The 15,155-nt window shown below is 42.8% G+C and overlaps 1 protein-coding gene across 3 annotated transcripts in view; it reads right to left on the bottom strand.

The window, feature by feature from the left end:
- Positions 1-14,646, bottom strand: part of C1QTNF3 (C1q and TNF related 3) — a 29,605-nt gene extending 14,959 nt beyond the window's left edge. Inside the window, exons 1-3 of one of the 3 annotated variants that reach the window (XM_058564271.1) lie at positions 14,580-14,646; positions 4,523-4,634; positions 2,303-2,457 (exon numbers count right to left, since the gene is read on the bottom strand). In XM_058564271.1, the coding sequence (XP_058420254.1) occupies positions 2,303-2,457; positions 4,523-4,634; positions 14,580-14,585 (273 nt within the window). In that variant the 5' untranslated portion in view covers positions 14,586-14,646. Of the gene's footprint in view, positions 1-2,302; positions 2,458-4,522; positions 4,635-9,841; positions 10,644-14,579 lie in introns of those variants that run through there. The other 2 variants (XM_058564268.1, XM_058564269.1) reach the window with 2 other exon arrangements.
- Between the last annotated feature and the right edge of the window lie 509 nt (positions 14,647-15,155).

Here is a 15,155-nt window from a genome sequence, read left to right as displayed (position 1 = left end):
TGGTCAATGATTTAATCAATCATGCCTACATAATGAAGCCTCCATCAAAACCCCGAAGGACAAGATGGGGAGAGCTTCCAGGTTGGTGAACATGGTGAAATTCAGGGAGAGTAGGGTGCTCTGAGAGGACGTGGAAGGTCTGTGCCCTTTCCCCGTACCTTGACCTATGCATGTCTTCCATCTGGCTGTCCCTGAGTTATATCTTTTTATGATAAGCTGGTGATCTAGTAAGTAAAATGTCTCTCTGAGTTCTGCGAGCCACTCTAGCCAATTAATTGAACCCAAGGATGGGGTCGTTGGAAACTCTGATCTATAGCCAGTTGGTCAGAAGCACCTGGACTTGTGACTGGTGTCTAAATTGGTGTCTTAAGGCTCTAAGGAGCCCTTAATCTGTGGGATTTTATGCTATCTCCAGGTAGATAGTGTCGGAATTGAGTTGAATTGCAGGACACCCAGCTGGTGTCAGAGAATTGCTTGGTGGTGTGGAAAAAACCCACACATTGGAATTGTATCACCATTGGAGACTCACATTTGAAAGTCAATGCCAATTCTCTGTCCAAATGAGTCACTGAAACTGAGTGAACTAGATCAAAAAATGCTTTAACTTGCTAGGATTATCTGCCTTCAATGAATAGAAGATTATGGGAGAGAGGTGAGAGAGCAGAGAGATCAAATAATTTGAAGTCCTGGAAGACTTGGAGGGCAGGAAGGCCTGGGGGAATCCACACAGAAAAGATTCTAACAGTCAGAAAGACAGCAAGAGGGCATTGGATGCAGAAGGATGGAGACGGGGTGACACCAGAGGAGAGATTTAGAAATGGGAATAAAGAGGCCTGGAAGTCACCCCACTTCATGATCTGCCTAAGACCAGTCTTCCCACTTCTGTAATGCCTCCTTCAAACATGTAAAAGTAGTTCTCCCAAGTGGTTGATTGTATTGTAGTCTTAGGGTAAAATAGTTAATAGAGCAAATTTAATAATTGCTCAGGGCGTTTTCCATTAAACCAGCTACTCCGGGGCCTCCTAGCCATGGTATGACCATTCACAGGTTTGGGGTTAGAGTTTCTAGCTTTGAGAATGTTTATCATCAATCTTATTAGATACCTTTAACCTGGCCAAGTGGCATCTATCTCCTTTTTTTGGAAAATTTAACTGGCACATGGATCCCAGGTTGCTAAAATTATTTTAAACAACTTTCATTAAAAAGTTACAGGACCGCAAAAGTAGTTAGCCTAACACACAGGACCTCTTAGTTTATACTTAAAAAACCCAATGCCCAGAAAAATGATGGAATTCATCAATGCTCAAACAACTGCCATATATGCTGAAACAAAAGGCAAAGTTTTCCCCAATTGATCTTTGACACAAGAGTCACTTAAAGAGTTCTTTAAGTCTCTCATTTACAGTATGATCTCTCAATTACTGTATTTTAACCACTAGTTACTGTTCTAGGAAGACATACCAACCTGAAACAATCTTAACAAAAAATGCTAGTTCTCAATGTTGATAAGAGTCCCTTAGAAGAATCAACTTTAAAAATATTAGCCAAATAAATAACCAAGACTTAGTAATTTGCAAGTTTTAGATGTTATTGGCAACATTTGCAAGTTTTAGATTTTACCGGCAATAAGAGTTTTGAAGATCACTTAAAAGAGAAATAAAGAATAGATAAATGGGTACTTAAGCTTGGTCTAAAATATCCAATTATAGCCTCACAAATGGATTAAAATAACTTTAAGCTAAATGAATATGATCTTGTCCGACAATCTGTGGGTGGATGACTCAAAAATAAAATGTCTCTAGTGATAAAGAAGATACTGATGAGAAAAGTTTAAATAAAAATTGTGCCACAAAATCTGAGTTGATAGAAAACAATATTTATATATTAATATTCACATGTGATTTAAGTATGTAAATATAACAAAATTAATAAATAGAATATTATAAGTAGACATTTGACCATTCCATTTATATATCTAAAAGTTTATATGCTCGATTGCCAAAAACCTGTTTATTTAACATATCTTCTCATTTGGAAAATGGGAGATCAGCTGATATGCAGGGTTGGCCTTGTATTTGGTTTAGTGAATAAGTTGAATTTCACACTTCATAAATTTCTCTTTTCCCCAAGAATGATTTCAAAACCCTCTGAACAGCATAGGCCTTTTGCAAACATCCTGTGTGGAGATAAGCAAATGGAGACTCAGGTTTACTCAACAAAAGCACTCAAGCCTTCTGATTCCTGGACCCTGATGGTCAGGACAGTTTAGAAGTCACTAGGGGACATGCCAAGGACGATTTACCTGCAGTTCTGGTGGAATCCCCGGGTAGCCCTTCTCTCCTTTGGGGCCATGCTGCCCCCGCTCCCCTCGAGGCCCCAGGTCACCTTTGTCTCCTTTCTCACCTTTGGCCCCTTCATGGCCAGTGGCTCCATTATTGCCATTGTTTCCATGGTTTCCTTAAACAACCAGACACCATCACATGAGAAAACCCAGTTGCTCATACTCACCATCTATTTTTATAAAAATGCAGTCCTTTTCTTAAAAAATGTCCAAATTCAACTGTAAGACGAGACCATTTGAAACAACCCCAAATGTAGCTGGGGGGCATCTCAAGTGGGATCTCTTTTAAATGGGACACTGAAAACAGCCTTAGATACTCTTAAGGCTCCAAAGCCTGTTTTTCCTACAAAGTAAGACTTGGATGAAAACTTGTGTAGAAGACCAATCATGAAAGCATCATTTATACCAGCAAAGATCAGAAACCACCTAAATGTCCACCAATACTGGAAGGGCTAAATAAAAAAAAAAGGTACATCCTTAGTAAATGATGTTATATGGTCACAGAAAAGAAATGCTGAAAAAAATATTTAATAACTGTTAATATACATGATATTTTTAGATAAAAAAAGATTATGAATCAAGAGGGATTGCATGATATTGTGTATATATATACATATGTATACGTTATATTCAAAGAGGAAAAAAGACCAGAATGAATTACATAAAAATATTTCCAGTGGGGTTTTTTTTTTTTGAATGGGTGAAATATGAGTGATTTTGGTGTCATTCTATATACTTTTCTGTCTTTTTGAAGTTTTCTGCAAAGGACAAGTACCACTTTTATAACTGGGGGAAAAGTAAAATCATTGATATAATTTTGAAAGCAAGACTTTGATAATGATTTCAACTCTTCACTTTGCCACTGAGAGACAATTTCTATACCACTTCTTTTACTTTTATATTTGTTGAATTTCAGACCCTTTTGCTGTTTATTTTGCATGCTACCTTCGGTCAGGTATCACGCCAGGCTTGCAATCCTTCCAGACGGATGAACTTTGACTGTGTTTACAGGTAATGTGCCAATGACAAAACTGCCTCTGGTGGAGAACACTCAGCCAAGACCAACCTGTCCTGTAACCTGAGAAGAGTTTAGACCTAAGAAGACTTTAGAAGGGTCTGAAGATCCCCTACCCCTAATAATTGAACCTGCTGCCTGCTGCCCTTGACGTTCAGTGACATAGATTCCAAGCCAGTAATCATAGTTCAAAGTCTAATGGAGTGTTTTCTCATTTTAAATTTGGTTTCATTTGAGAAGCCACTCAAAAGCATTTAAAAAAATTAAACGTCACTTGGTAAATATTAACATCAGTGGGCGTACGTCAGAGAAGAGCAAGTGGACTTTTGTCAAACCCTGATAAAAGGTTCTATCCCAGGAATTGACCTGGGGAGAAGGAAGATGATTGACCTCCAGATAGATTTGGAAGTCTGAGGATAGAAGGGGCTTGGGCTGCCCTTTTCTTGGCTGACCCAGGATACCAGCAATTCCCCAAACCTTTCATGCCTGGGGCACCATTCAGTAGAGTAGAGATGGCTGAATGGTGGGTCTAGAGAGGCACAATGGAGCTCTATAGCATTCTCACGCCACCACGGGGTGCTGGAGCCCAAAAATGTCCCCACAAGCCTGAGAGAAGCATGAAAGTCAACTGAGAGACAGCTGAACATGGAAAGACCCTGAGGCTAGAAGAAGAAAAACTTAGCTGGACTGAGAATCTACACAGAAGGATATGTAGCTCAGTGAACGGCACCGTGGAGATGCCTATAACCCAGACCAGTAAACTCTCCTCTCCCCATCCTCACTTCATAAATTTCTTGAAAGATAGATATAGTGTATCATATGAACCACGCTGTGGCAGAAACACTGAAACGAGAGTGTGTCCCAATTAAGATCCCATAGTTGCATACTCCAAGTTGATGAAGAGACTCCCAGCCTGTGAATCTGGTGCCTCAGGGTGCCTAATGCCTGTGGGATTCTGTGAATGGTTTAGATAATAAATACTATAGAGTTTATACTGTGCCCCCTAAACTGGCTCTACGAACCCAGTCAACCCAACTCTTGGATTTTTCCATGCATACACTTTGGATCAAACCCAAGTGATCTCAAATTATTTAGGTTTGCCCCTGGCTCCTAGTTTGGCCCCATCTGCAATCAGACTGGCAACAATCCATCTCTCTCATCCATACCTGGAATGCCAGGAGGGCCTGGAGGCCCAGGGGGACCTTGATAGCCTCGGAAGCTGTAGTCTCCATGGCAACACTTGCTGCAGTCTGGGGGCAGTCCTCCGGTTGGTGGAGACTTTAAAAAGATACAAAGAGAAGCTTCAGAGAAAGGTACTTGTGAGTAATTAGGATTTTTTAATTTCCTCTGGTCTTGGCCCCTAAGTAAGTTTCATACAAAACAACAGCAGAAAAGATGGGGTGGGGTGGAGATGCCAATGGCAAAGGAGTCAAGGAGTCACTAAGGTAAGCCCATGGTCAACAGGAAAAGGAAACAGGAGAGTTAACAGAAGAACACAGCTCTTTAGAAAGGAGAGTGAGTGGGGGTGGGGATGGGGGTATGGATGGGGGATGTATTTCTAGGAAGTACTTTCCTGCTGCTACTGATGCCAGCAAAGGGAGAAATTGCTTTAGAAGTGGATTGGGAAGCATTCCCCTTCTTTCCCAACTGCCAATAGCCTCAGGCGACCCTCAGGAGACAAGAATTATCAACTTCAAACATAGTAAGACTATATTCATGATAGTGGGTTAAGAGTTCTTAGAAATTCTGAATTGTAACACTAGCTTTTCAAATAGCCACAACACACTTAAATTGCCTTAGAATATTAAAGAAATAAAATATTCATTAATCCAATAAATTTTTAATTATCTACATCTTGAAACAACTTTAACTTCCCCTTAATAAGTATTTAACATGGTGTTCTGCTTTGTATTCCCTTCAAAATTTAAAGTGATTATCTCATTGTTTGAACCAATATTTAAAGAGTAATCAATGGGTACTAAATATATTCAAATATTACTCTGTGTTAAATGCTCATTTACCCAAAGATAAATTTTTAAAATGTGTGCTTACTGTCAAGGGGCTAGAGATCTAGAAAAAGCTGATTGACAGAAGAGTTAGAATTGCTTACAAAATTTGGAGTCTCATTTAAATTGGCAACTTGCCTTTTCATTATATCATACAGAATACTCATGGAAACTTTCCTAGACACCAATTACAATTCAATGGTTTTTTGAAAACAGCATATTGTTGCTAAGGGATTCATTTAAAAAAGGAAGGGAGGGAGGGAAGGAGGAAGGAGGATAGGAAGGGAAAGAGGAAAGGAGGGAGAAAGAGAGGGAGAGAGGAAAAAAGAATTTAAAATTCAATATTTCTCTATCACTAGAAATCCAAGCAGAACAGTGGATCAGCCTTCATATTGGTGCACATTGAGACTTTACTTTTTTTTTAATCAAAAATGGGCTTGGACTTTTTCCTTACTCTCTCATTCCTTCTTTCTAAAGGTTTCCACCAGGCTGTTCTGGGAAAATGCAGGACAGTATCAGTAGTCCAAGATTCTCCCGCAAGAGCTCTGAGTCCCAGTCTTGAGTGATCAGGAGCTACAGTTTGGAGGAAAATCCTAGTCTAGTCTTCAATCCACCAGATGCGACCCTAGAGAGGAATGGGAGTCTATGAAAACCTTTCCTAAAACTGGTGGAGGAAAAGAAAATCAGCCAAAGCAACTGGTCTGAGACAAGGAATTTCAGACACTTGGAAAGTCAGACACCACAGCACGGCCCCACCTTCTAATCCAAAAATGCAATCTGAGAACTAAGTATTCCATAATTTCCTGGTATGATTTTGCTAATGTGAAATATAGCTTTTTAAGCTCCAAGAAATCCAAGACTTTGCCAATAATGGATTTTAGGGAAGAAGAAGGGAGGAGAAGGAGGGAAAATCCTGAAGTGCAACCATTTGTTTAAAAATAGAATTGAAATACTGAAATGCTAAGAATGTCAGAAAGATGCCTGGACTGGAACCAGAAGTCCCTTCTCAGTTCTGTGTGACTTTGTGAAGTCACTTTCCCCTGACATCATTTTTCTCATCTGTTAAATTACAGGATTGGGTAAGATGGTCATGAATTTTCTTCCTAGCTCTAAGAGGCAAACAAAGAAACTAAAGTCTTTTCCAAAGCCTCAAATAATGACTTAGAAATATTTTGTTCTCGAAGTCTAGTTTCTCGGCATGAGATGTTAGCTCCAGGTGATGAGGCTGCTCAGCACCGGAGCTAACTAGGACTTGCAGTGCATGCCCAAGCCACTTGGGGGCACTTTGAGAACGTAGAGCTGCCACCAAAACAGGGAGAGACTTCTGGTTACTACTCGTCTGGCACCTCCTGAGAACCCTCCGGCAACATTTCAAAACATGTTCCTCCCTCTGGCCAGGTCTTTCAAAGTTCAGTCAAATGGAGCGATGCTTGTGAGACGTTTGACGGACTCAGAACAATTTGGACAGGATGTGTTAATTCAGAAGTTTTCTCCCAGGTAAGGGAGAACGACATACTAGGTAGTCACTATATCTCACCCTCCTAAGTTTATCAAACCCTTTCCATAATCAGGTTGAATTTGAACACCAAAAGCATGCAAATGGGCAGCATGGGAGGAGGGATGGGTCTCAAAGACCAGTTCGATCCATTTTGTAGATGGAGGCATAGGGGCAGCTACTCAGAATTGAGCTCTGCTATTAGTAAGTGAATTCTAGAAAAGAGAGCCCACAGCTCCTTCTTTAGCCTAAGGAAGAGGGAAGAGAAAGGAGAAGGGAAGTGGGAAGAGGGAGGAAAAAGTGCCCAGGAGGAGGAGGAGAGACTGATACAGGTGAATGACGGAGAAGAAAATGCCAAGAAAAGAGAGTCCAGGTCTGCTCACCCCCCATCTCTGCACACTCTAACCTACCATGAACCCTATGGACAGAGTCATCTTTCTAGAAAACAAACCTGATGACCTCATTGCCCTGCTATGAACGAACAAACAAATCTTTTGATGGCAAAGTAAGGTCTGAGCTCTTAACGGTCCACCAGAATCCTCCAGCCTGGCACTAAAATCCTTCAATGTCCTCCTCGCACAGCTCAGGAACTCCAGCCCCACCTGCTCCTCGTGGGCTCTAAGTCTCTTTGCTGTAGCACATATTTTTAAGTTGTATTTCTTACCTGGATAACCATCCTTTTTGTCTCAACTCTTGAGATCCAACTCAGCAGCTGCCACCACTCTGACATTTTTTTCCCCAACTGCCTTTTGTGCACTGACTTTGTTCATCACATGGTACTTAATTATTTGTTAATTTTTCCCTGCTAGAGCCCTTCAGAACTGTTCCAAGACAGGAGCTTGGGAGTATTTAGCCCGGTCCTAAAGCTTGGCACATAGTGGAAGTATAGGAAATGATGGGTGAAAGAGTGAATGAGGAAAAAAGAAGAATTAAAATGAAAGGAGAGGGGTGGGGGGAGTAGGGAAAGCAGGAAGCAGTACAATCCTAAATTCAGTGTGGGTCTCCGTGTCCGTTGGTGGAAGAGTTGTTTTGAAAACCTCTGGACTATCAGTGACTAAATCTCCTCAGTATCTTCTGTTGGGGATTTGTTTGGAAATATTTCAGGAACCCAGGGGAGTTTGAAAGGCCCTCCAGCTTCAAAAAAAGCCAGAAAGTGGCTTCTTGCCCCCCTTATCTGATTCATCATGCCAGATGCCTACAGGGACCAGAAGGTGGGGTGGAAGTGAAATGTCATTTGGATTTCAGTGGCCCGCTGGGTGTTGGCTGCCAAGAAATAATGACCAATGACAGCCCACATCTGCCTTCTGCTGCGTCTGGGGGCTCACACTGCCATGGCCAGGAAGGACTCAGCAAAGATCCCATCTATTGAAATGGAAAGTCCAGATCGAGGCTTGGACAAAAGTGAAAATAAATATCTCGACCACTAAGGAGAACACAAATTAGCCTTAATCACTCTTCAGCCAAGAGATTGTCAGACGAAAGCACAATCTCTAAAAGTGGCTTTCATGAAGTAGCATTGTATTTAGAGGTTATTGTTTCTTCTGTGGCTCCACAAAGAAGCAATTTTTTCTTTTTTTTTTTTTTCTTTTTATTTTTTTTCCCCCAAAGCCCCGGTAGATAGTTGTATGTCATAGCTGCACATCCTTCTAGTTGCTATATGGGGGACTCGGCCTCAGCATGGCCGGAAAAGCGGTGCGTCGGTGTGCTCCCGGGATCCGAACCCGGGCCGCCAGCAGCGGAGCGTGCGCACTTAACCGCTAAGCCATGGGGCCGGCCCAGAAGCAATTTTTTCTTGACACAGCCCCACAGTATGGTTTGGGCAACTGCATTGTGTGGTTGAGTTAGAAGTCCCAGGTTAGTTCCAGACCTACAGCTGATTCTATGTGTGATCTTGGTCTGATCATATAACCAGTTTCAACCCAACATCTCAATCTGTGGTAGGAGGGGTTTAGATTTCAACTGCATGCACTTTTTCAGGGTCTATTTCATACATAGAAGCAGTCAATTCTTATAGTAAAACCTATTTGTTCAAAGATCATATAACTCAAGGTAACTCTCCTTGCCCCCCTCACCTAATTTCAGCATGCTTGATACCTAGAAGGTAAATCAGAATCTGTTTCTTCATTATGTTATACAACTGAAACCAATATAGTGTTGTATGTCAATTATACCTCCATTTAAAATTTTTTTCAAATAATTAAAAAAATAATTAGACATATAAAAACAATCTATTTTTTCCTGTTCTTAATGTTTTAAATTAAATTGAATTTCACCAATTTGCCCTTCACCACACTGATGCCTTAACTCACTCCCATACTACCCTAAAAGAGTTAAAGATGTTTCCCTAGATGCTGAGCTTATACTCCGAGAAATAAATCAAGCCCTCTGTGATTATCAGGCATTCAATCATACAATAAGGGTGGTTTCAAATACACACAGTCTTTTTTTGTTTTAATTCTTTGGTCCTTTTTTAAACAAGCTGAATATAGAGGTGTAGCAACCTAGAATGCCATAAATCAAATAAGCAAGCCTGGCATGAAATGTCACAGTAAACTCGCAATTCAAAGTGAAAAACTCAAAGGCAGCTGCTCCCTGCTGGGAAAAATTAAGAAAGTCCAACTTTCTTATGATCTGCAAATGGGGATCCATCTCTCTGCAAAGGTCAGAACTCCTTCTTCCCATACCAGCAGAGGAAGAAAGAAATCAAGGCACAGCACAGCAGGGAGCTGGCTGCCGTGTTCTCCTTTCTCTGGCGATGATGTTGCAGCCCCTCTTTATCCCAGCACATCAATGTTACTTCTGCTGATTTTCTAACAGACACCGGCAGGCCCCCTAGTATCACAGAGCAACCCAGAAAGAGACCCACAAGCAGCTCAGCCAACTTCTCGAAAGCGTTGATCCTAAGAATCACAGCTGGAAAAAGAGCAAGAACAACAAAACTCATCAAACTTTCCCAGTAATCCTTAAAAGAGAATTCTGAGTACCTGGCCCCAGAATGGGGTGATCTGGGCTATGTCATCTACCTCGGGGTGCGGTAGCTCATCTGGTCTCAGGGATTTTAGGTCTGTAGAAGTGTTATTATCCACAGTCCCAGTTTTAGGATGGCTCCGCTCTCTCACTTTCTCCCTCCTGGAGCCGCTACGGCCAGTCTGCTGGTGGCTTTGCACTATTCTCGCCACCACTTTATTAGCTCTTCCGCTCACCTCCATGTATTCATCTTGACACAGGCAAAATGGGAGGAAAAACAAAGCCAGCAGGTGCCAACAGACGAACTGCCTCCCGAGCATGATTCTCAACAGAGTCACAGAGCTTCCTGGAGAATTCGGCCGGGGCTCCAGGCACGTCGTCTCCTCATGCAAGTGCCAGGGCTAGAGATGAGAGCTGCAGCCGGCCAGGCGGTTTTATACCTCGGTGTGTAATAAAGAAGGCTGCAGACATGCCAGAGGGAACGCAGTCCTCCTCCCCAGGCAGAACAGCCCCCATTCATCACTTTCCCACACCACAGGCAAAACGGATTTGTGTGCACAGCTCCCAGTTGGTGGGATTCAAAAATGTCACACCTTGGCACGTTTTTGTTCAAGTGTGAAGGAAACATACACACAACCAGCTGGAAACAGGGAGCATGTGTCCAGCGGTTTGCTTTCGCGATTAGACATGGAAAGGCTGTGCCTTCACGGTCTGAGACGCCCTTTGGAAAAACCTCCTCTCGGGCTTGCCAGGAAATTTGGGCTTAACTGCAGCAAATCCATCTGAAATGAGAGCGGGAACCCTTTCAGGGCAATCAAGAGAGCTCTTGCACTCTCGTTGTACAGTTAATATTTCCCCCTGGTGGCCCACTTAAAGAAACTCATTTCCCCTTCCAGACACCAGCAGCAGAAGGCAGTTGGGTGATTCCAGAACATTGAGCTGGATTCAGGTGCAGAGTCTCTGGGATAAGCAAAAGCGTTTCTCTGTCCGAAGTTTAATTTCCGTTTCTCTTGAGTTTCCAAAATCCAAAGTTAAATCAAAGCTAACCAAGTTGCTTATTTCCAGATGAAGATACAGCATCCTGCTTTGTGTTAAAAAAAGTTTGTCTCTGGCTCCTCTTCCTTCTGGCATATTCTTGATTAAAATAGAAGAAATGTAAAGTGCCAAACCAGACACACTATTCTGAGTAGATCAGGATGGAGAGAATTATCATTTCCTGTATTTTACTTGCTACACTTTTATTAATTCGGCCAAAGAGCAAATGGATGTTCCTAACCTCTCCATGATAATAAATTAAGAGAATTTATATAGCTTTGTCATTAAAAATTGCTTCTATTTACATATTGTTTCATTTAATATTACTCATTCACTCCCATAACAAAAAGTCACTGGCCCTCCCCCAAGAGGAGTGAAGAGACCTTGGGACTTAAAGGGTGTGAGTGACAAGCATCTGATGCTAAGTGGACAAGGTGGCACTGTAAGAAAGCCAAAGCTCAGAGAAGCCAGGCCTGATGACGAAGTGACAGAGCAGCTGGAGAGAAGGAAGAAGCGAGAGGGCTGCTCACAGCTGCCCTCCTCACTCAGCAAAGGGCCTGAGAACCAGAAGCCATCTCCTGATGCAAGTCGTGCATCCCTCCTGCAACTGCCAGAACAGCTGCCTCTAGAGGCCACATTTAGACATAGAAAGTGTTATCGAACCAAGTAGGCTCGCCTCCTGGTGAGTTAAATAAGACTCTACACCAGTGGAAGTTGTCTCACAAAGTAAAGTGTATTTGCAGCAAATAGGGGGCCATGAAGAATCATTTCCAAAGTCATGGCAGCCCCGCACAAAGGGAAGCAGGAATTTTATTTGGTTGGGGAATGAATGTTCAAAAGGGAGAGGTGGGTATTTGCTGGCACAGGCTCAGTTGGAGAACACGCTTCCACATAATGAGGCCTCAGCTCCCCCTGGAGGGATCTTTGCATTAAAAATAAGGCAAAGGTCACGGGCATAGCTCTTATGGAGAGGATTGGTCAGTTTCAGGATGGCTGGTGGTTACATCTCTTTAACATACAAAAGGAAAAGAAACAACTTGGAAAAACAGTTAATTGCTTCCAAACCCACCTTTGAGTTTCTCCAGACACCTAGTCCGTGACAAAATGATTTGGTGCTGGGGATAGAGTGAGAAAGTGAGAACGTTATTCTGTAAAATAAAAACTGTCCACTTCACGAATGTGGGGGTCTTGGGAGTCATGCTGATTCAAAGCAGACAGTTCCCACTTGTCTGGGATATGGGGTATAAGAATCTCTGCCATCCCCATTCTGTAGTCTACCCTTATGTGTCCAAACTTTCTAACTGGAGGATTGAGTTCTGTGATGAGCACTCTTAGGCAAATATCCCTGGGAGGGGTAGCACATCAAGCTGTTATCTGGCATTAACTCCTACTAAGGACTTTTTTAACAGACCTGGAGACTGGGGAAGGATACCATCTGGGTCTGTGGGTGAGCAAGTAGATGGAATATTGCTGTGGGAGGAAAGGCCCAGGGCCGTCTCTCAGTGGGGACACTCCCTCATCAGGGAAGCCTGGAAAAAATTTTACAGGGAGACCACGAAGCAACAAATGGCTCTGAAATCTAGGTCACCCAATTCACAAGTTTTCGAAGAGCTGTCTCTGGCAGCTCCCACAACCTGGACCATCTGGCTAAGTAGCTACAAGTCAACCTCTTCTGACTTTCAGCTGCATTGAGACTTTCCATTGGTGTTTTCAATCCTTTCGTCTGTTCTAGTGGTTCTCAATCCTGGCTGCATAATAAAATAAACCAGGGAGCTTCTAAATATATCAGTGTCTGGATCCATCCCAGACCAATTGAGTCAGAATCTCTAGTGGGCCCCGGGCACGATAGTTTCTACAAAGTTCGCCAAGATGATTGCAATGTGCTGCGAGGGTTAGGAATCACTGGCCCATCCTGTCCTGACTCAATAGGAGTAAATAATAATATCTATAATTTCTTGCACACTTTCCATGTGTCAGCCAAGTACTTCTTGCTTTAGCTCACTGAGTTCTCTCAGCACACCCACTATCCTCAACTTGTAGATGAGGAAACAGAGGCTCAGAGAGGTAAAGTGACTTGCCTGGTGTTACACAGCTGGAAAAAAGTCATTAGGATAAGTCTCCATCTGTCCTCTACCTTCCTACAGAGAAGAAGAAGGCCGAAGACAAGCTGACTGCAGAGAGAAAGCCAGCTCCGTAGCTGCCAGGAGGACTGCCCACAACAATCTGGGGTCAGAGAGCTATGAGTTGAATTGTATCACCCAAAAAGATGTTCAAGTCCTAACCCCCAATAGCTGTGAATATGACTTTATTTGGAAATAGAGTCTTTGTAGATGATAAAGTTAAGATGAAGTCATTAGGGTGTGCCCTAACCAGATACGACTGTGTCCTTATAAAAAGGAAAAATTTGGACCCAGAGGCGGACATGCACACAGGAAAAATGCCATGTGAAGATAAAAGCAGAGATGAACTGATGCGTTTACAAGTCAAGGAATGCCAAAGATTGCCAGCAAACCACCAGACACTAAGAGAAAGGCATGGAACAGACTCTTCTCACAGCCCTCAGAAGGACCCGACCCTGCTGACACCTCGATCTCAGACTTCTAGCCTCTAGAGCTGTGAGACAATAAATTCCTTTGTTTAAGCCACAGATTTGTGGTGCCTTGTAATGGCAGCCCCAGCAAACCAATACAGAGAGCATGTAGGGAAGCTTTAAAAAACTGCAGACCCATCATCTTGCAGTCTAGGGCATGGCAGTCTGAAAAGATTTAGCCAATTGCTCAAGTTCATGGATGGAGAGGAGCAAACCCGGCCCAGAGAAGAGTCCTCAGCCCCTCAGTACGGATCCCCTTTACTTCCCTCCAGTACCTTCCATTAAATGCATTTTAAACCTTGGCTTATTATAAATCCTACTTGGGGTTATCATTTCATACATGTGCTGAAATTTCATACATGCGTTGACATTTCATACATGCGCTGACATACTTGACCCTTGTATTCAGTTTTCTAAGGTATGAATTCGAGTTGACCATAATATCTTGCCTGGGGGTTGAATACTGAAAACATCTAGAATCTGCCCCAGGCACACCTGGCAGGAGCCGGAGTCCCAGTTCTGCACAGCTGTCTCTGGCTGTACGAGCTCATAGGGGACGTCTGGGGACATCCAGCTGTTAATTCGCACTGGGACTGCCACTGTATCTTGCTTGTTTGGCCAGCCCCAGGGGTCCAGCCAGGATGTTGGCATAGCCACCACTGTGAACAGCAGAGGTGCAGATACACATGACTATGTGTGAAAACTCAGTTCTGTGAATCAACTCTGCAAGCAGGAGGCAAATATTTGTTTAGTTTTACAAAGGAGGCTACTATGAGATGTGGAGGTACCCTGTGGCCTCCCCCAGGGTGCTCCACTGTGGCCTTGGCCAAAAGGACATCAGCTATGGTCTGGCAAGTGACAGTTAAGAACTGTGTGGGACTGAACATGTCTTTATATCAGCGCCAGCTTAAGAGGTAGCTAAAGAAGGCGTCTGTTTGCATGATTTTCAGGAGCAGTTGGCGATTGACCCACCTCTCTCCTACCCCTTCCCACTGCAAAATACTCCTCACACTCAGCTCAGTGAATTCTGGGATTCTAAAATCAAGGCCTGATCCCTTTGATTTAAACCAATTAGAGCTTTAGTTAAATGCAAATAAAATTAAAATACTCCCCAAGATGAGGTAGTTTACCTGCATTGGTCATTCGTATCTTGATGTTGAAGGCTTTTTCAGATCCTTCCAGAGAAGTTTTATCTAGAGAAGAGTTAAAAGGAAGGAACATAGTGTATTCAGAAAGGGGAAGTTGTCTCTCAATGTTAGCTATTGCCCGTTTGAAGAAAAAGAGGTTCATGCTTAGCACCAATATGAGGCAAAATCAAGGGAGAAACACAAGAGGAGTTGGTCGGCTGGTCAGGGTGACATCACCTGGGTGGAATTACAGGGTTTAGGCTCTGACCCTCATTAGGTAAGTGCAAGAAACCCATTGCCAGTGTCCCAGGAATGGATTGGCCTCCATGGCCAAAAGAAGGCTCTCAGAGACCGATGTTTAAAAACCAGCATTCAAATGTTATCACTCATAATGAAACAGCTAACTCTCAAGTGGACTACACATGGTATACATATTTGCTGGACAACAAATCCTCTCTGTAGGAAATCTATATGAGAGGCCAAATTCAACTCAGAGAGAGGTATGATAAGCATGAAATTGTGTGTGTGTGCATGTGTGTGTGTGAGAAAGGGGATTTGCTGGATAGTATTAATGGCTGG

This window comes from Diceros bicornis, chromosome 20 (assembly GCF_020826845.1).
Source record: "Diceros bicornis minor isolate mBicDic1 chromosome 20, mDicBic1.mat.cur, whole genome shotgun sequence".
In the NCBI taxonomy this organism is placed as follows: Eukaryota; Metazoa; Chordata; class Mammalia; order Perissodactyla; family Rhinocerotidae; genus Diceros; species Diceros bicornis.
This window is presented reverse-complemented; position numbering and strand designations above follow the sequence as displayed.